Here is a 20,956-nt window from a genome sequence, read left to right as displayed (position 1 = left end):
ACCCCAGAGAAAGGAGAGCTGAACACAGGTCATTGGCATTTCATCTCCCTACCGAGTCAAACATTATGTTTCATTTTAAAAATTCAGAATGGGAATCCAGAAACATATTAGGTATGATTCTCTTTACCAAGAGTCAGGTGAGTGTTTTTATCTAAATTTCATAATGTATCTTTAAAAGTTCAAGTTTCTGTAATATGTGTTGAGCTGGAATACTTTTGATTAAGGTTATGGATTCCTTTTTGAAAAGAATGAAAGATGTTGGGGAATTAAAATAGCGAAATGTTTCCTGTCTTTTATTGGAGACAAGAGGTATTCAAAAACCTAGAGTCATTGATACTACCCTAATAACACTATTTGATATTTTCGACAATAACTTGGTAATGACATTCTATTCATTATAACAGTATTGCTTCTCACTTTTTAAAAAAAAGTTTTTATTGATTTTGAGAGATAGGGAGAGAGAGAGAGAGAAACATCTACTGGCTGCCTCCTGCATGCCTCCTATTGGGGATGGAGCCCGAAACCCGGGCCCTGGGAATTGAACCAGTGACTTTTCGGTGCGTGGGAAGATGCTCAACCAAGTGAGCCACACTGGCCAGGGTTAATAGTACTTTTTATTCATTAAAAAAAGGCCTAGGAACTCATTGTTTAGTTGTCCTTCTGATATTTCTACTGCTTTAGAAGGAACTAAAGCCATTAGTTTGAAAAATTATATAGGTAAGTTCTTGTCAGGGGGCAGGACCCAGCTGGAGCGTGCTGGCAGAGTCCTTTTGTCTTTATTTAAGCTCATTGAGCATCAGTATCTTCAATTATACTGCAATCATAAAACTCTTAACAGGGTGACTGTGGTGATCAAGTCAGAATGTGTGTGTCAACCTCTGGACACCATGCATACAATGGTATGGTTTAGTATTATTACCACTTAATACCATAATTACTGGGCTTATGAGTAATTTAACACTTTTCTAGATGGTGTGACTACACGTGGATCATTTTAAGTGTTCAAAATTAAGTTTTATTTCTGTGCAGAAACAGTGTTAATCATTCCAGGAAATTGTAAATCCCCATATTGGTAACATGTATTTTTAAAATAACATCTGCTGGATAATTTCTTGGCCTTCTTAAAAGCAAAAAATCTGGTTTTCTGTTGTTATTTGCTTGCTTTTTAATTTTGCCTATGCTGCTGAGGTAGGTAATTAAGATGAGAAAATAATTTAGAATTGGATACCGTGACTTGAATTTTGAGATCTTTGTGCTGTGCTTCCGAAGAGATGCCCAGAGTTGAAAAACTAAATGGAGGATCCACTTGGGAAGGCTCAGTTTTCCTTTCTGAGAACCCCGATGGAAGTAATAAAATATATGTGACAATTTCACCAAAAATGGTCAGAGGTACCAGCAGACTTCATTGGAATTGTGTCTATGTTAATGAGGAATATGGCTGCCTGTCTATCAAAGACCAGTCATCACCTGAGATTTGTACTTATGTGGTGTGATTTTTCCAAAGTCCTTAACTAATTTAGTTCTGCATTATAATTCTTGCATGCAAAGCTCCCCCACCACTTTTATATATAGTGGCTTTGTGTGAGAGATTGGTAAAACTTGGCCAGTGGGGTTGGGCGCAGCTCTTGAGAGAGGAAGACGCCCTAGATCTAGATTATAGAAGTCATCAGTGTGAAGTTTGAAGAGCATTCCTGTCTTTTTCCCTTTCAAGACTTAAATCCCAGTTTGGATCGTAGCAGAGGGAGAGCTTAGAATGCAGGGCTGGGAGAGGAGAGAGGACCATGTGGAGGAGAATGAGAGGGACAGGGGCGGTGGGAACAGGTGTTGGTTGTTCAAGGCGAATGAGCACTTGTACCTGAAAACTTCCTTTCTCCAAACACAAAACGGAGGGAAGGAGGACACATTGGAAGGAAAGGGCAGGCCGTCTGGAGTATCTTCCAGGTGGTGTGCAGAACTCGGTTTCTTTCTGCCGAGCCCCGGGAGGGGGTGAGCTAGGCTGGCCATGTGCCCGCTGAAACAGGGACTGTAGCCGTTAGTCCGTCCTTTCAGGCCCTGCGGTTGATAGAGGAACAGCTTTGTGGGAGTGGCTGGGGACGCCGTGGCCTCCCGTGGCACGTCAGCGTGCCGTCCTCTCCTGTCTGTGTCTCAGTGTGCTCCCGTGTTTGTTTCAGGTGGCAGAGATAAGCGCGGAGGGCCCATCCTCACGTTCCCGGCCCGCAGCAATCATGACAGAATACGACAGGAGGACCTCCGGAGGCTCATCTCCTACCTGGCCTGCATCCCCAGGTGAGTTCTGGCGGTCCGGGCTCCTCACTGTTGGCACTGTTCTAGGATGTGGCACCGAGCTCTCCAGAAAACAGCTCAGCCCCAGCCCGAGTTCCAAGCAGACAAGAGGTGTAAACTTAAAAGTATGTTCTTTCTCCGCACTTCACATGGTGACCGTTCTGGCCTGCTTACAGCACTTCTGGCGTGGAGTGAGAGGTCGTGTTTTGCGTGAAGTGCTTTGCGTGATGACAGTGGGGTTGGGAGGCCCCCGGCTGGGGTGTCAGGACGGGTGCCGGAGGTAGAAATGAAGAGTTGTGGTTGATGGTTCTGATCCCACGACGCCGAGTCCTGGGAGCCAGGAAGTAGCGGCTGCTTCTGATACGACACTGCTGTCTTCCTGCCGAGCTGGGGTTCCCTGCAAGTATCCTGTTGATTTGTAGCATGAAGTTTGTGGGGCATTGAAAATCCTTCCCAGCTAATATGACAGGACCCCCATTCAATCCGGGACACTGTTAGTGGTGGTCAGGGAGGTTTTTAGTGTGGATGCTGAAAAACACCAAGAATAGGCAAAGCTTCATTTTCCAGACAGACCTGCGGAAAGGAACGATGAATAGCAGTTGGCCCGTGTCTTTGTTTCTGCTCTCATTGAGGTTTTACTTGCAGCACTAGCTGATAACCAGTGAAAGAAATCCTCCCCCCGCCCCCCCCATTAATATCCATTTAATTGTTCAGGTTGCTTTTTGGAAAATGGAATACTACTTTAACACATCCCAGGATATAGCCATGCCTAGAACAAGGGGCTGCTGTGTGTTGAGGAAAGGAAATCTTTATTCTAGAAAGGCACATGCAGAGGGAGGGCATTTCCGAAGAGACTAAATTAGGACGTGTAATAAGAACAGAAGTTGGTCATAACATAGGCTCAAGGAGACAGTAACTTTAAGGAGCATGTTACATAAGAGAGCAATAAAGGATGGTCAAGAGCAGGATAATGGGCCCTAAAGGTGGGTGAGTGTACTCGATCCTCCCAGCACAGGGTTTGTGGCACCAGCCGGGGAGGACGGCTGTGCCCGCTTGTAACCCATCCTCGCTGTCAGGCTGATGAAGCGGACGGTCCAACCTGCTGAGGAAGGTGTTGGGTTTCTGTTTGGGGATCCTCCTGGGAGAACTGCACTTCGTATTGTCAGTGACGAAGGGATAGCACATGTGGAAAGGTTTCCCCTTTCCTTGTACTATTTTCCTTTCCTCTTGAACCATTGCAATCACAGAGCTGGAAAGAGTTTTAGAAATTAAATGCTACTCACTATCATGTCTAAATAACAATATAGTTGATAGCTGCCACTTACTGAGTTCTTCTGTGCCAGGTACTGTGCTGATGATGGAAAAAGAGGTAGAGCAATACAAAGGACAAAGTAAAAAAGTTCTTACTTAGCAGAATGAGAGTCGTCATGGAGTTGAATGAAAAACAAGTTGAATTGCTATTATCCAGGTGGTTTTTTGAAATTACATAATTGAATTGCTGCATGTAACTTTGGCCGTTTGCTTTCTGGCTTTGAAATCTGTTTTGACTATGAATGTGAACATTACTTTTCATTCACATTAAGTTCTGGTGGTTTGGGGTTTCTCACTGTTTTCACTGTTTCAATATGTGGCACTGTGCAATCTAGAAAACATTGAAACCCAGCCTGAATTCTAAGCAGACAAAGGAGTATACATACTAAAAAAAAAAATTATTCAGGTATGTTTGCATTTACCTGGATGACCCACATTAAAAAACACAAAAAACCTTGTCATTGGAAAATTATGAGCATACACAAAAGCAGGCAGAAGAGCGCAGCAAACATCACATTCCTGCCACCTAGCTTCAGTGATTAGCAGGTTTTGCTAATCTTGTTTTACTCTAATGTTGCCCCTGGAATATCTTGTAACAAATCCCAAGCATTCTATTATTTCACTCATCAACACTTAAGTGTGTAGGGTGACCCTCCAGCTGCTGAGAGCAGTCACTTCATTTCATGCCTAGATTTGCTTTTGTATTTACAGTTCCAAGTGACAGGAAATGCCATTTTGCTTGTTGTTGGTTAATGAGCAAATAGAGAGGTGAGAATAACATGTCAGTGATGCATTTGCCAAGTGATAATGGAGGAGAATTTCACCGTGAGTCCCCTCTGGGTCCACCCTGCCTGGTCCCACCCTGCCTGACCAAAACGCACTGTGTGGCCCCTGGTGAGCATGGCTTTGTTTTAGCCAAACAGTAGGATCGATAAAAATCATCATCAAATTAATGGTGTGGGAATTTCATTTTACTTTTTGAAATGTATACACACACTTTGAATAATGAATGATACAAGTAGTGTTTATTTTAGTTTTGGTTAATCCTCACCTTTGGATATTTTCCCCCCATTATTTTTGAGAGAATGGAAAGTAGGGAGGGAGGGATGGGGAGAGAAACACTGATGTGAGGGAGACACATCAATTGGTTGCCTCCTGCACACTCCTAGACCAGGGCTGGGGATCGAATCTGCAACCCAGGTACATGCCCTTGACTGGGAATCGAACCCGCAACCCCTTGATGGCTGGGCTGACGTTCTCATCACTGAGGAACTCGGCCAGGGCCATGGTGTGTGAATTCTTTGGGACGTGAGGGTTTGCTTGTAGTCTCAGAGTGGTGTAAGCAGTCCTGAGGGTCTGTGCGATTTCTTCCCCTGTCCGTTACTCCCGAAATCTCCTGCGATGTGAAGGTGGCCCCTGGCTGTCCCTCAGCCAGACAGTCTCGCGATGTGCCCTCCTGGAACGCACAGGCAGTCAGACTGACTGTGACCTGGCACGAGCTACTAATTACCTTTATCCGTCTTCCGATCTACAAAATGTGATGTTAATCTGTACTTCTTTGGATCCTTGTAAGTATTGAGTAAGGTGATTCACGTACACGCCCCGCGCAGAGCCTCAGGTCCCGTTGCTGCCTCAGAAGTAAGTAGTGCAATAATTTCCATCTTTCGCATTCACTCTCCTCCGTTCCTTCATGTATTTCGGAGACAGATCAGCCCGCTTCTCTTCTGCATGGTCTCTAGGTGGTCTGTGCCTCTCAGAGCGTGGCCCCCAGAGTTAAACCTAATGTGACCTGGGAGAGGTGAGGAGTTGAGGTTTCTTACTTGGGTCACCTTCCATTCCCCTCCCCCTCCTTTAAAAGAAAGAGGAGGAGCAGAGTGATTTTCAAAGAATGCATGTGTAAGGCGACTGCCCGTGGATTGAGTGCAGGAGAAGCAAGTCGCAGCAGAACTTGTTGCTGGGGTGGTGGGGATTCCTGCCCAGCCATGAAAATAACAGTGGACTTGGTACGTCTCTAGGTGTTCATTGTTCTTATTGCTTGAATTACATGAATTATGCTCTAGAACATTAAAATGATTTATAGCAGCTAAATGGATAAACCACTCCCACTCTCTTTGGTCCCTAATGAAATAATGTGGAGACTTTGAATGAATTCATTCATGAACTTTCATATAAGAAGGGACTTTATTTTTTAATTGTTTAAAGTATTACATATGTCTCCTTTTTCCCTGATTGACCCCCCCTCCCCTGGACAAGCCCCCACCGCCCCAGTGTCTGTGTCCATTGGTTATGCTAATATGCATGCATTCAAGTCCTTTGTTTGATCTCTAACCCCCCTCCCCTGCATTCTCTCTGAGGTTGGACTGTCTGTTCAGTGTTACCTTGTCTCTGGATCCATTTTTGTTCATCAGTTTATGTTGTTCATTATATCCCACATATGAGTGAGATCATGTGATATTTATCTTTCTCCAACTGGCTTATTTCACTTAGCATAATGCTCTCCAGTTCCAACCATGCTGTTGCAAATGGTAAAAGTTCCTTCTTTCTATAGCAGCATAGTATTCCATTGTGTAGATGTACCACAGTTTTTTAATCCACTCATCTGCTGATGGACACTTAGGCTGTTTCCAAATATTAGCTATTGTAAATTGTGCTGCTTTGAACATAGGGGTGCATATATCCTTTCTCATTTGGTGTTTCTGGTTTCTTGGGATATATTCCTAGAAGTGGGAGTTCCATTTTTAACTTTTGGAGGAAACTCCATACTGTTCTCCACAGTGGCTGCACCAGTCCGCATTCCCACCAGCGGTGCACGAGGCTTCCTTTTTCTTTGTTGATTTGTTGATGATAGCCATTCTGACAGGTGTGAGATGGTATCTCAAGAAGGGACTTTCTTTATCTAGGAACTAAAGAAAGTAGAGTTTCTCTTTTTTAGAGACTTGTGTTGAGAAGGGACCTCTGTTTTATCTAACTTTTCTGTATTTCATAGATAAAATGAGGTTCTTTGATAAAACTGCCAACCAAACTGGTGAATAAGTCACACTTCCCAGTGTGCTGGTTAATACGTCTTCACAGCGGAGGAATAGCTGTAGCCGATCTCCTGTTGCTAACTGCACACGTTCCTTAGCTGCTCACATACAGAACTGGGTTCGGGGAGGTTTGCAAGCCACGATTTTCCTAATAGTGACTGGCTTTGAACTTGGTAAAGACAGGTGGATTGAAAGAGTGTGCACTCCCAGCCAGTTCCCGTGTAGTTTCCATTTCTTGGAAGTCACTGGGTGCTAACAGTTGGATTGCGGAGGAAGGGGAGTGGTTAACCCTTCTATAAAGGGTGCAGGCTCAGGGTACCTCTGGTTGGGTCCTTCTTCGGCTTGTTCCTGTTGGTAAGCCTGGAGTTATTCGGGATTCGTTTTAAGCCCCTTTCAAGTGGAGGACTTTGCAGTTGTGTGTACACACTGCGCGGGGCTATGTGAGGAGGAAGCCAGGCTGCCAGAGAGTTTGTCTGGGTACGGTGACGACTGATGTTTAAAGTGCAGCCTCCCAAACGGCAGCTAATAACACGAGTCGGCACCCCGGGAGGCTGCAGTCTCCGGCTGTGGGGCAGCAGAGCCGGGAGCTGGAGCAGAACGCCCAGCGGGTCAGGCTTCCTCCTGCCCAGGCTGGCCTGGCCCGGGCCTCAGGAGCCCTGGCGTGCCTATGGCATGGGACCTTGCACTGCTCACTCCATTAGAGTTCAGGGAGGCCCAGGACCCTTCGTTTCAGTGACTCGGGAGGTTTTCAGGCCTTTCTGGAAGCCCTGCTTACCTTTAGGATTTGTGAGGGACGCCTTTGGTGGTGCCTGGGTTGTGGCCCAGGACCTGCTTGAGACCCAGAGAGCTAACAGCATAGCCTGAGGCGTGTGTGAGCCCAGTGTTAACTCCCCTCCAGTTCATGGTCATGGGCGTAGATGACTGATGAATGAGTTCGTTCCTACAGTTCTCCACAGGTGAGTGGTAAGCTAGGCTGCTGGGTCCATCCATTTTCTCTTTATGGCTTTCAACACCATGTTCCTCAGACTGTGAGCCGCCACCTACTCAGGTTCTGTCCCCACAGACTTTTTCAGAATATTTTTATGACAAGCCTTTTATACAGATGTAGTTGTCTTAGGGACTTTACATCGGTGAACTTCGGATGTCAGTTACTCGCATGGTATGAGTCAAGGAAAGGAGTGTGTGTGTGTGTGTGTGTGTGTGTGTGTGTGTGTGTGTGGAGGGAAGGGAGGGAGAGGGAAGAGGAGTGAACTCATGCAAGAGAGCATAAAATTGGTTTTAATTTTGACTTAATTTTTTGGCTTTTTAACATCACTTAATGATAGCAATTAGTTTTCTGAGTTTTTAATTTAGACTAATTTCTCATGGTGATTACACGAGGCAGAAACAATGTCAGAAACCTTTTCATAGTCCCAGTACATTCGTGTTGGGTGAACACCTAAAATTCCCACTGGGTGGACTGAGGCCTTGCGTGGATTTCCGCAGAGCTCGCAGGCAGCCTCGCCGGCTCAGGTCCGCGCCCGCAGCAGCAGCAGCAGCCTGCGTGGACCGTGTGCACCACGCGCCGGTGAGGATAAGGCTGCTCTTCAGTGGGAGGCCGTGTAACACGGGTGCTACAGACCAACGAGACCAGGGTTCCCCGTCTGTAAGGACTCTGACTCCTGTTGTTTATTCTTGATTACACAAGTGCACCATATATATTTACCATGTACTCGGGTTGGGATTTAATTGATCACTTCTGTTGCTTCATCAAGGTCACTCTAAAGAGGACAGGCTCTTTGGCTGGTTTGTCATGCTGCGAGCGCATGGAGAGGAGGGACACGGTGGCTCCTTGCACTGCCCTGCTCGGTGCTAAGGGCCAGCACAGTTCCCACCATTGCCTTCACCCGTCCGTGCAGCTGGTGAAAGGCAGATATTTACTGTGAAAATAGATTGACCCCGAAGACTCCGCCAGAAGGGCGCCATGGACCCCCAGCCCAGGGCCCTGGGACAAGTTAAAAGGGGAAAAGTGGGACATTGAAAAGCCCCCGCCGATGCTGCCAGCATGCTGGCGGGGTGGTTTCACGCCTGTGGTTGGGGAGTCCAGGGGGCTGCTGTTGAGGGGGGTGACACCTCCACCTGGGTTCTGTGCGCGCTGCCAGGGGTCGCCCATTCAGTGCTCGCTAAGAACCTTTGCTGCAGTAGTTGCTAGGCAGCAGCGTGTGTGATCAGTTAACACACAAAGGTGGTTTTTCTCCTAAAGAGGAGACAGGATACGAAACCAGGAATACAAGATAAAGTTTTAAAGGTTTTCAGAGTTGAACCCTGTTCCAAGTCATCATTGTTCTGATGCACACCTAGCCAGAGTGTGTTCTTTTATGACACGGGACGGGGGAGAGCATTTGGTTCCCGGGTAAGACCTGAGCTCTTTCTGAACCGATTCCATATCCTTTCATGCCTCTCCCTACCCCCTCGCAGTGCTGACCCGCAGCCAGGCTGTGGGTGGAGGGGGCACCCCTTCGCTGCGGAGCCCCAGATCAGGAGAGAGGACTCAGTGTCAGCATCGCCCAGCGGGACTCTGCCCAGAAAAAGGGGCACGAGTTGCACGGCTTGAGCGTGTGTTTCCTTTCTCTCTAGTGAAGAAGTCTGCAAGCGAGGCTTCACGGTGATCGTGGACATGCGCGGGTCCAAGTGGGACTCCATCAAGCCTCTGCTGAAGATCCTGCAGGAGTCCTTCCCCTGCTGCATCCACGTCGCACTCATCATCAAGCCGGACAACTTTTGGCAGAAGCAGAGGACTAACTTTGGCAGTTCTAAGTTTGAATTTGAGGTAACTTCCATGTGTGGCCAGCCCGGCTACAAGCATACCTATGGTTTAATGAAAAAAAGGAAAAAACAGATTTTTTCCCCCTCCTCATTGTAGGCTGGTTTAGATTTTTTAAAACTACTTAATAGTTGGGAACTGCGTGTCTTATGTACCTATGTGAAACTAGTTATTGCATGAAGTAACAAAGGTAGTTCCTTTATCGTGTCATCCTAGTGGGTCGTGTACCCACTGTGGGTTTGGGAGGTTCGTAAGGACGCTGTCTTGCAGACAGTGTATAAAGCGTTAACCACCTCTTCAGTTTCCAAGGCTCTGACAAGCCTTTGGTGCAGGCAGTTACATGAGATGATTATCGGAAGAAAGTGTCTGGCCAGCTTGAAACTGGATTCATGCCGTACATATTCTGTATAAAATTTGAACATTTTCTGATAATATGTTATAATAACTTTGGGTTAAATAGATTGCTTCTTCTAGCAACTTTTCACCAAGCATTAGGGTTCAGTGACTATATGCATGTATTTTAAGGTAAACAGTGTGGGGGTGCAAAAAATAATTTTTACCCCACCATTCTAAGTTTTCCAGCTAGTCTGATAATCAAATTAACAGGAGACAGACTATGAGAAAATGTCCAGAATTTATTCCGGATGTACATGCAGGAGTGCCGTGAGACTATGAGGCCTGCAGACGCATCGGGCAGTTGCAGTTTATATGCCATTCTGGACAAAGAAGAGGGAGGCAGGGGTCTGGGATGTCAAAGGGAAAGCAGGTAGTTTACAGGAAGCTGAGAAAGAGCAAACACGTAGTAAAGAGTTCTTGCTGGGCCACCCAGAAACAGCAGGACGCAGAGGAGAGTCCAACAAACAGCTCTGCCAGACTCCCCCCCCCCCCCCCCCCCCCCCCCCCCATCGCCAGCTATGGTTTATATCCTGGTGCCAGGTGATGCTCTCGTCCTTCAAGCAGCTTTTTCTCTCTGAAGCAGGCGAAGGGTCAGCGGTTCTTTCTGAGCTTATTGTTTCTTAATAGCCAGCTTAAAATCAGTATCCCAAAAGGCATATTTTGAGGCAGCAATAATGGTATTAAACCCATCACCCAGTATTAATCCTCAAGCCTTCTGTGACATGTTACCCTTTACAAAGTGTTGTCACACGTGTATTACTTCCATTTTTAGATCTCTTTCCCTGGTACTGATTTTCGGTCTGAAATCCGAATTTAGTTTTGATTTGAAACTACGTTCAAGAGATTTAGGTGAAACATGAAACCAGTAAGCCTTTATCTTCACATACAATTAGAAGTGATTTTGGAGGAATTTATTGGGTCTTACTATTTTCTTGATGTCAAATTTAAAGTGTGTTGTATTTACTTATACATGTTTTAAGCAGAAGTATGGTTTGGCAAAATAATGCACGCAAGGTTTTGCTAGTTGAAATTTGATCTGTCCCTTGGCCTTCAAGGTTACCGATACCGGTTTTTCCATTGAACTTCTTTGCCTCCAGGGACGTTATTAAAAGTCCAGGCAGATGAGACGGGAGTGAACGCCAGTCACACGGCAGCAGAAGTGCTTGCTCAGAAGCAGCCCCTCTTTGTAGCTTGGCTGCCTTCACGGTTTCTCATGCCAAACAGCACAGAGTGCAGGTGTAGGTTTCTCTGAGGCTGGAGGGGACAGGTGTGGCTCCCAGCCTTTCTCTCTTCCCTCTTTTGGTTCTAGGCCACAGGTCTTCCTCCTTTACCTTTGTCTTTGCATTTAATCACCCCGCCCTCTGATGCTTTCCTTGAGGCATAATTCTTACCTAATCCTGCAGCAGGTCTGACAGGTAGGGTGAGGTTAGGATTTCCTGTTTAGGTTGTAATTGACTAAAACTGTATCACATAGTACAACACTTGTACTGCTCAGAATCTGGTGGATTATCAAAGCGAAGAAACCTTCTGTCTTTACCTTTGTGAAAAGAGCTTCTGCCAGCTTTCTGGCTAATCCCTGTATGTTTTCTACATTTTAAAAAGCCATTCATGTCCTCTGAGGCGTTACCTGACGGGAGGTGGAGTTTAGGAAGGGGGCATGATGAGGGTGGTCTGGTTGGAGCAGCGCTGGTCAGTCCCCTAACAAGCAGCCCCCACACAAGTGTCCTTAGTGGGAGGTGGTGCTCCAGAGGGATTTTGAGGCCCATGAACAGGACGTGAGCGTGACTGCGGGGAGAAGGAAGCCTGGGCAGAGCTCTCTGCTGGGAGTGAGATGGTGGAGTGGTGTGGATGGGAAGCCTGGGCAGAGCTCTCTGCCGGGAGTGAGATGGTGGAGTGGTGTGGATGGGAAGCCTGGGCAGAGCTCTCTGCTGGGAGTGAGATGGTGGAGTGGTGTGGATGGGAAGCCTGGGCAGAGCTCTCTGCCGGGAGTGAGATGGTGGAGTGGTGTGGATGGGAAGCCTGGGCAGAGCTCTCTGCCGGGAGTGAGATGGTGGAGTGGTGTGGATGAGGAAGGCTGCCTTCACAAAAGGGAAATGTCTGCATCGTCTGCTCTGTACTTGGCAATTTGACACCTTTCCTGGTTAATGTGCCTAAAATCGTGGCTTAGTGTCCACATCCTTGGAAAGAAATCTAATATCTTTCGCTCTCATGAAATACACATAAGTCTATCATTTTAGATACTCCAAGTAACATACATGTGTTGCTCTAATGGGTTTATTTTCACCAACTCTACTGTAGTGCTTCGTTTACTTATATTTATGGGGCCAGAACAAGGTATGTTATGTTTTCTATAAATAGATTACTTGCTTTAAGTTTGAAGATCTGTGACTAAACTGCTTTATGCTAAGACCATACAGAGTTGGTTCATCTTCTCACACCTGTTTTTTTTTCCCTTAAGACAAATATGGTCTCTTTAGAAGGCCTTACCAAAGTAGTTGACCCTTCTCAGCTAACTCCCGAGTTTGATGGCTGCTTGGAGTACAACCATGAGGAATGGATTGAAATCAGAGTTGCTTTTGAAGATTACATTAGCAACGCCACCCACATGCTGTCCCGGCTGGAGGAGCTTCAGGACATCCTGGCCAAGAAGGAGTTGCCTCAGGATTTGGAGGGGGCTCGGAACATGATCGAGGAGCATTCCCAGCTGAAGAAGAAGGTGATTAAGGCCCCCATCGAGGACTTGGACTTGGAGGGACAGAAGCTGCTCCAGAGGATCCAGAGCAGCGACAGCTTTCCCAAAAAGAACTCAGGGTCAGGCAACGCGGACCTGCAGAGCCTCTTACCCAAGGTGTCCGCCATGCTGGACCGGCTGCACTCCACGCGGCAGCATCTGCATCAGATGTGGCACGTGCGGAAGCTGAAGCTGGACCAGTGCTTTCAGCTGCGGCTGTTTGAACAGGATGCTGAGAAGGTAAAGGAGAAGGGAGAGGGATGCCAAAAGGGGCTACACAGGGAAGATTTCTGGATCGTTTGGTCTAGAGAAAGGGCTGGGGCAGGGTAAGCGACTCTCACGGCGTCGGTTAGAGACCGGAGACGGAGAGTGTCAGTTCCGGGACCGCCCCTCAATCTGCTTCCCACGGTCATTCACTGTGCAGTGCAGTGCTATTTTAGAAACTTCGAGTTATTCATTACTGATGGTTTCGAATGCCTGTAAGATAGACAAGAATGATACCTTCGGCTAAAAGAGTGAATGTTTTATAACATTATATTATTGAAAGCAATAGTTATGTACAGGGTGTCCCCAAAAATGTACATACACTTTAACAGCTGATAGCTCAATTTTGAAAATTAAATGTATTTTAATAAACACTGCCTTATAATTACTCAAAGTGTGTGCATACATTTTTGAGGGGACACCCTATATGTATGTCATTTGCTAATTTCTGCTCTTCCACACATACAAAGCCAGTGACAGTACACCATTCAGATCTGTTGTTATTTTTTTTAAAAAAAGGGTGAATATTGAGTTAAAATTAATAGTTTCTGGAAAATATAGACAATAATAATTTATGGTCTCATATCTTATTCTTGTGCTCCAGATAAACCAACTACTCAGCGAGAATCCTTGCCAGTTATTGGCTAACTCATCTTAGCCAGGGGAAAGCTATACACTTCTTTATGGGAATGTGGTGCCAGCCATGGGGGTGGGTGAATTGGCCACTCTTCATTTGATCTCACTGACTGTTGTTCATGGACAGGAGAATGTTTTGTAAAGTAAAAAAAAAACTACATTAGAAATAAAGGACCTTTCAAAGGTGACCCTCCAGTACTGTTCTTCGGTAAGCTTTTCACATACCTGCCAGTGCACTTAGGTTTTAGGTGCTGCCTTGTCAAAGACGCTGGAGAATCTTCCTTCTAATCATTAAAAAAACACACACAGGTGGCCATCTCGGATTCTGCTTCAAGGCACAGTAGCAGTGCTAACTGATAGGTGTTTATCCTATATAATAAAAGGGTAATATGCAAATTGACCGAACTGTGGAACGACCGGTCGCTATGATGCGCACTGACCACCAGGGGGCAGACGCTCAACACAGGAGCTGCCCCCTGGTAGTCAATGCACTCCCCCGGGGGAGTGCCACTTAGCCAGAAGCCAGGCTGACGGCTGGCGAGTGCAGCGGCCCGCCTCCGAAGCAGCGCTAAGGATGTCCGACTGCAGGGAGTGGGCCTAAGCCGTTGGTTGGACATCCCCTGAGGGGCCCCTCCCATCCCAGTCCACGAATGTCGTGCACCGGGCCTCTAGTTTTTCTTCAAATACTTTCCTTGTGAACAACGTAATCTACATCCTTGTCCAGATAGTCTCTCCATTGAACCTTAAGAGAGATGTCTTTGTTAAATTTTTTCCCAATCCTTTTTATTTTCACAGTAAATTTTATTGTTTGCATTTGCCCACGTTTTTTGTTTTTCGTTTTTTGTTGTTGTTTTTTTTTACTTCTTGCATTCAAGAACATTATCTTATAGTTTTTGGCATTGCTATCACCAAAACCCACCTAGACATTATAAATCCCTAATTCCTAATAGGTCTTTAGTTGAAGGGTAGTTTGGGCCACTAAGTAGTTCAATATAGCTTGGGGGCTGGGTTGAGAGTCAAAAGATAAGAGTTTGTCATTAGCCTGGCGGACTTGAACGTCTTTGCTCCTTCGTTCCTCATCTGTCAAAGGAACCATCTGTTAGATAAGAGTTTCTTACAGGTCCTGCAGGTTCAGAACTGTGCTAACTTCTGAGAAGTCAAGACTCCTGGACCCAAATGCTGAGAGGTTATCGAGGAAGAACGTTGCCTCTTCTGCGTTTGGCCCTGTTCCCGGGTTCGTGTCAGTTTGTTTCTTCTTCCTGGAGTGATTCAGGTTGTCTTTTTCGTTCCGGTAGATGTTTGACTGGATCACACACAACAAGGGCCTGTTTCTGAACAGCTACACTGAGATTGGGACCAGCCACCCTCACGCAATGGAGCTTCAGACGCAGCACAACCACTTTGCTATGAACTGTATGGTAAGACTGTTGGGATAGTTGTATCCTGTAAGGGAAGGGATTTTAGGGAATGGGACACACACACACATCACATCCCAGCACGCAGCCAGGAGGCCATGTGGGCCTTCAGAGTTTCTGATGTGATGGTAGCAGTTGGCCTCCAAGTGTGGGGAGTTCTCAGTGCTAGCAGTGTCTAAGTAGCTTGTTTTCAGTTTTCAACAAACAAAAATGAAAACAAGGAAAAAAACCAACCAGTGAAACTTGTACCAGCTACGTGGCCAATTCACCATGGATGGTTTTGATGCCCATTCCTGTGCTCCGCCCCTTGGGAGCTGCAGGCTGCTGGGTGCCACTGCAGGCTGCTGGGTGTTCCCTTACCTGCACCGGAAGTAATGGGGATGTGGAGAAGGTACCCTGTGCAGACCAGTACTCTGTGAGCACAGTCTGTTTAAGGACATAAAAGTGATGCAGGAAACTGTAATGGGCTCGAGGGGCAATGAGTACCCACAGGGGGTCCCAAGCAGAGCCGTCCACATGGACAGCTCTCGTCAGGATTCTCACAGAGGGCATTGCTTGAACCGTTCCCCTTTAAGGGGACAGAGAAAGCAAAAATGAGCAAATGTCATCACCTGGCACTAGAGAGAGAGCATGCATATGCAGTGCTCACTCTTTAAGCCAAAAGCAGTGCCTCCCTGGCACTAGAGGGAGGCACTGCTTTTGGCTTAAAGGACGCTAGTTATAAGCGTTAATGCCGCAGGCGCCAGGGAGGCCAGTTCCCTGCTGACCATGGCCTTGACTGGCTGTCACAAGCTCACAAAGTGTCCTCCCTCCCTGCCACTGTCAACCCCCCTCTGTTAGCTGATTCTAGCTTGCACACGCAGCCCAGGAAAGTACCTCAGAGGCTGCATGCAGTATGTGGCTCGCTGAGCCCAGGCATAGGCGACTCCTCCTAGTTAGGTTTGGGTCAGAAATGAGTGAAAGACTGTACAGGGGAGGAACAGACAAGTGGATACGCTTTCTTGGGGGGGGCTGCAGGTGACGTACAACCCTGAGGCTCTTGCAGAGGTCTGGGTGCCAGGCCGTGGGAGACTGGCCCACAGGACCAGTGTGGGGAGGGGAGAAAAACGTAGAGGAGTTTGGACAGGGAAGGTAATAAGATGTAGGGGCAAGATTTGGAGGAGCTGAAGTTGTGTCTGTGATTTTGGGGGACTGTAGAGAGCACAGTGTTCTGATGCATCACAAAGTATCATAAATATGTGAATCCTACGGCCTGGGCTTAGTGGAAGGTGTTCATCCCCGCCCCAGCCTTGGCTGTAATGGGACCTCAAAGAAGATCGGAGGCAGAAAGGGAAATACCGGAGCGAAAACTTGTTTTGCAAAAAGTGCAGTTTTTTGAAGCCTCGCTCCCTTGTTTCTGCAGGACACTGGTGGACCTGCAGATAGGAATCTCAGCGGACTAGAAAGGCTGATTTAAAACTTGAACAAAGCATTGTTCTGTGCCCCAATTCATATTCCTTGGAGAAAGTGCATCCATTTACAGAATATTTTCAGTTGGCACAAAAAAGATGACTTGGGCTTATGGAGAAAGGAGAGCTTGTTTTCACACAAATAGCCTTGGGTGGCTACGGACATATTTAGTGGTTTCTGGGTCCTAGTTGGAAGCTGAACGGTTGGGGTCCTGCCGTTCTGGGTGACTGCTCGTCAGGCGGCTTGCCATCTGGACCCTTGTCAGGACCAGGAGCCAGGAAGTGAGTAATAGAGTATTTGTGTGCACACACTTGTGCTTTTGATTGCTCTGGCCTAACAAGATGCCTTTCAGCCCGTTGATTTGTAATTTTGCAGTCTTACAAACAGAAACGGAAAGCAACACTCAGAGCCCACGGAAATCCAGACAGCAAATAGGCATACCATTCTACACCAGGTGCCTGCCGTTAATACCACCTTTAAGTGAACAGGCCTTGTTTCAGGAAATGCTGTCCGTGTGTTTTAAAGGAAGCCTCCTGTTTGCCTTCCCCTGAGGAGCCCTCTCTCTCTGCCCCTTCCTCAGAACGTGTATGTCAACATAAACCGGATCATGTCGGTGGCCAATCGCTTGGTGGAGTCCGGCCACTACGCCTCTCAGCAGATCAAGCAGATCGCCAACCAGCTGGAGCAGGAGTGGAAGGCGTTCGCCGCGGCGCTGGACGAGCGCAGCACCCTGCTGGACATGTCCTCCATTTTCCACCAGAAGGCTGAGAAGGTCAGTGCCCGTCCCGAGGTGGGGCCGAACGCCGCCTCCCCGGTACCTCCCCCCTGCGGCCAGATCCTTGGGGGCTTTGTGTGGCACCTAATCACCGGAGCTCTGCAGACGGTCAGCTGGCTTACCCCTTGCTGTGCAACCTGAGGCAGGTGGTTTAACCTCCCGTTCCTTAGTTTCTCATTGTAAAGTGGAAATAAAAGTCGACTTGAGAGGAGTTTTATCGTGTAAATGAGATAATTCATATTAGGTGCCCTGCAGAGTGCCTGGTATACAGTGGGTACTAGCAAGTGGTAGCCGCTGTTCTTTACCCCTCTCCTCCCTCTCCTCCTCCTCTTCTTCCCCCTCCTCGCCGTTATCACTGCAAGATTCTAATTAGGGTGCTGTGGCAGCAGGTAGCAGAATGCCTGGCTATTCTAATTAGGGTGCTGTGGCAGCAGGTAGCAGAAAGCCACATGGCTATCAGGCTTAAACATCAGGGCTTTGCTTTCCTCCCAAAACAACAAGTGACAAACTATAGGCAGTTCTAGCCAGACGCCGATGTCAGGCTGGGCTGCTCGACCTCCCACGCATGGTCACAGGATGTAGGCCACAGCTCCCAGCACCAGCCCTCCACTTGGTGTCTGGCGAAGGCAGGGCTGGCAGTGAGTGTCGTCGCCCATCACTTTTATCAGGGAAACATTACTGTCAGGAGATCCCTCCGCCCCAGTGTAGTCCAGGACTGGATGCGGGGAGGGTGGAAGGGGGACCCAGCTTCTTAGCCCCCCCCGCTGTAGGCAGGCCCTGCCAGCAAGGGCTGGGTGACGTGGCTTTGGGGCAGGCAGCTTTCAGTGTCGATCACGATTTTTAAATGATTTGCGTGGGTTCTGACACATTGGCTGATGTGCTCGTCGAAATACCTGATATAAGAGGTAATCCGTGAGGTGTGCCTGTAGCACTCCCCACACCTCCACAGTCCTTTCCGCCAACAAACTGGCTTGAACAAGCACACTGTGGAGGCAGCAAAAGGAAAGCGGTGTGTTCCTGACCGAGATGTTAGCGTGGAAGGTGTGCTGGACGGTGAACTTGCGTCGCAGGTGTCGACAGAGCACAGGAACCACCGGGAAGGCACATGGGAAGAGGCAAATGGTTGCCTTATTTTTAAAGGAAAGATACTGATAGAGCTTTTTGGGGGGAAACTATATTTATAGGGATTTGCACTGATGATTCTAAGAAGGAAATATTATTTATTTAATCTAGAAGTGGTCTCTGTTGAGGAATGAAGTCAGTTGAGGTAAAACCGAGGCCCCAGCTTGCCTGGCTTTGGGCAAGGCAGCTAGAATGTTGCACAAGACACTTAATTAGTAGTGATCTCAACTGTAGAGACCTTTAAAGTGTGAAGCAAGAGAGGAAATAGTGGAAAAAACCTTGATCGCCTCATGTAAAAGCCAAGCTGTGAAAAGGAACTTTCAGGTTTCAGTAGGAAGATTTTTCTGCTTATTACTATGCATTTAACTAGTTTTATGATTAAAGGATAAGTAAAAGCCCCTCCCCACAAAAAGTAGCTCTTCTAAAGTAATAGGACCTCCCTTCAGGATCAAATAGCAGTGTCTACAGGACTCTGAACCTTTCCGGTCCCCGTCATCCTGCAACGTAGCCGTGCTGTTCGCTGGGCATCATTGTGGGTGGGCAGATGAGCTGTGTGCTGCCCACCCACGTGTCAGCTGGAGTGGGAACCTAGCATGAGGTGCAGCAATCCCCTGGAACTGGGGCTGGGGATGTAAATCGTTGGTGGGCGCCCAGAAAGGTATGTCAAGATTCTGTGAATAAATTGGAAGCGGCACAAGCCGTGTGGGTGAATGGCAGGTAGTCCGAAGCATAATAACACATAAGGAAAATCTCTTTCATAAACATGGTGGGATTCAGACTTGTAAATACACCCAGAAGATTACTTGCTGCTCTGACCTGCCTGAGAATAATCTAGAAGTGTGAGTGCCATGGGGCATTTTCCTCTGCAATGTTTTATTAAACCTTTCATCCTGTAGCAAAGTTGAAAGAGCCTGGGGTGTTTTTACTTGGATAAAATGAGTGGCTGTGAGTTAGGGATTTGAAGGAAACTAAACTAGATGAATATATATTGAACAGAATTTCTTGATATTGTGCATAAACAATAGCAATGCTTGAGGTCTCCATGCAGATCAAGTGGCCCGAGAAGAAGTCAAATCCGAGCTTAGGGACGGAGTGCCTGGTGAGGCAGGGGCCTGGCATTGTGGATGAACCTTGACTGATGTCCTCAGAAAGTGTTTCCTTACCCTCAAGCGAAATGCATGTTTATCTTTCCCTTCACTGAATAACAGTACGATCCTTGAGATTCTGATGCGGAGAAGAAGGTCACATTTACTAACATACGTTTCCTCTTCCCAGGAGAGCAGTTACAGGACTAGGCCAGCTTTGTCCCTTCTTTTTAAATGCTTTACCTGCCAGTTATGCTTAAGCTGTTTTCCTAACCTCAGTAGGGAAAGGACCAGAAACTTGGATGTCACAGGTTAGGGGTCCATCATAGCCACCTCTCTGAACGCCATCAGACTTCTCATTAAGAATTTCAGTCTTTTCAGGGCAAGGTAGGGCTCAAATATTCGACCCTGTGTGAGTGGTCTAATGACAGGAAGTGGCCTTCCCTCTCTGGACAGAGCTGCCAGGGAGGGACACGTGTGTGCTGAGGTCCCCGCCTGTCTCCTGTCTCTGTGGATGCTCTGTTGTTGGTATTTGCTTGTGGGTTCATGATCATGAACCTGGAGGCTAAAACTAGATGAGAATGACATTTTGTAGAGGTTCTGTTTTCCGAAGATGCCTGGGCCACTCTGTCTCATGTCCTCATCTCCAGGGACAGGCAGAGTCAGGATATCGGTTTGTGTGGGGACATGACCTCTCTGTCAGCACTTTCACCAGCAGATGGCGCTGAGGGCTCCAGCCTTCACTTTCTGGTCATGTGGTACAGCCGCTGGACAGCCCCTTCCTATTAAAAGCTCCCAAGACAAATGTTATTAGAATTACATTTTTGTAACATGAAAAAATTAAGTGACTTGGTTTTACTACTCCTTAAAATCTCCCATTTTTTCTATTAAATAATATGATCTCGAGCCTCACTGTCCATTATGTAGCCCAGCCAGCACCTGTGGCTACTGAAGTTCCTTCACATTCACTAACATATATTAACAAAGTAATTTGAAAGCTGAATGAAATGGAATTCACTTCCTTAGTCACAGGACGCACAGTGTAGATGCTCAGGAGCACATGGGCTTGTGGCTGCTTTTACTAGGCGGAGCAGGTTACACCCGTCACTGCAGAAACCCCTGTTAGTGCTGATAGCGGCTGACCTTCCCAGGGAACCAGAAGTCTGATCACCTTATTTATCTGTGACTTTAAGGGCCACTGACCTGATAATAGCCAAAAAGGAAGTAACAGCCAGTGTTTGCATGGCTCTTTAAAATACACAGCTCTTTAACACAAAGCCTCATTTCCTCGTTAAGTCAGGCCAGTGAAGTACATGGGGCTGCTGTCCTTGTCCTTAGGTTCTGTTTGGGGCGTGATTGCCTGTGGTCTCAAAGCTTGGGCTTTCATTAGGGCCATGAAAATCTTTAGTTCCTGAGATGACAGCACGTAGTTTCAGAAACAAGCTCTTAAAAGTTATAGAAGGAGCCTGGCCGGTGTAGCTCAGTGTTTGAATGTTGACCTATGAACCAGGAGGTCACGGTTGGATTCCCGGTCAGGGCGCATGCCCGGGTTGGGTCTCGATCCCCAGTAGGAGGCATGCAAGAAGCAGCTGATCAATGGTTCTCTCTCATCATTGATGTTTCTATCTATCTTTCCCTCTCTCTTCCTTTCTGAAATCAA

General features: G+C 47.1%; 1 protein-coding gene across 1 annotated transcript in view; it reads left to right on the top strand.

The window, feature by feature from the left end:
* Positions 1-20,956, top strand: part of TRIO (trio Rho guanine nucleotide exchange factor) — a 305,380-nt gene that overhangs the window by 109,145 nt on the left and 175,279 nt on the right. Inside the window, exons 3-7 of the mRNA XM_054715266.1 lie at positions 2,172-2,286; positions 9,237-9,429; positions 12,278-12,790; positions 14,746-14,868; positions 16,895-17,086. Of these exons, the coding sequence (XP_054571241.1) occupies positions 2,172-2,286; positions 9,237-9,429; positions 12,278-12,790; positions 14,746-14,868; positions 16,895-17,086 (1,136 nt within the window). The remainder of the gene's footprint in view (positions 1-2,171; positions 2,287-9,236; positions 9,430-12,277; positions 12,791-14,745; positions 14,869-16,894; positions 17,087-20,956) is intronic.

Source organism: Eptesicus fuscus, chromosome 4, assembly GCF_027574615.1.
Source record: "Eptesicus fuscus isolate TK198812 chromosome 4, DD_ASM_mEF_20220401, whole genome shotgun sequence".
In the NCBI taxonomy this organism is placed as follows: Eukaryota; Metazoa; Chordata; class Mammalia; order Chiroptera; family Vespertilionidae; genus Eptesicus; species Eptesicus fuscus.
This window is presented reverse-complemented; position numbering and strand designations above follow the sequence as displayed.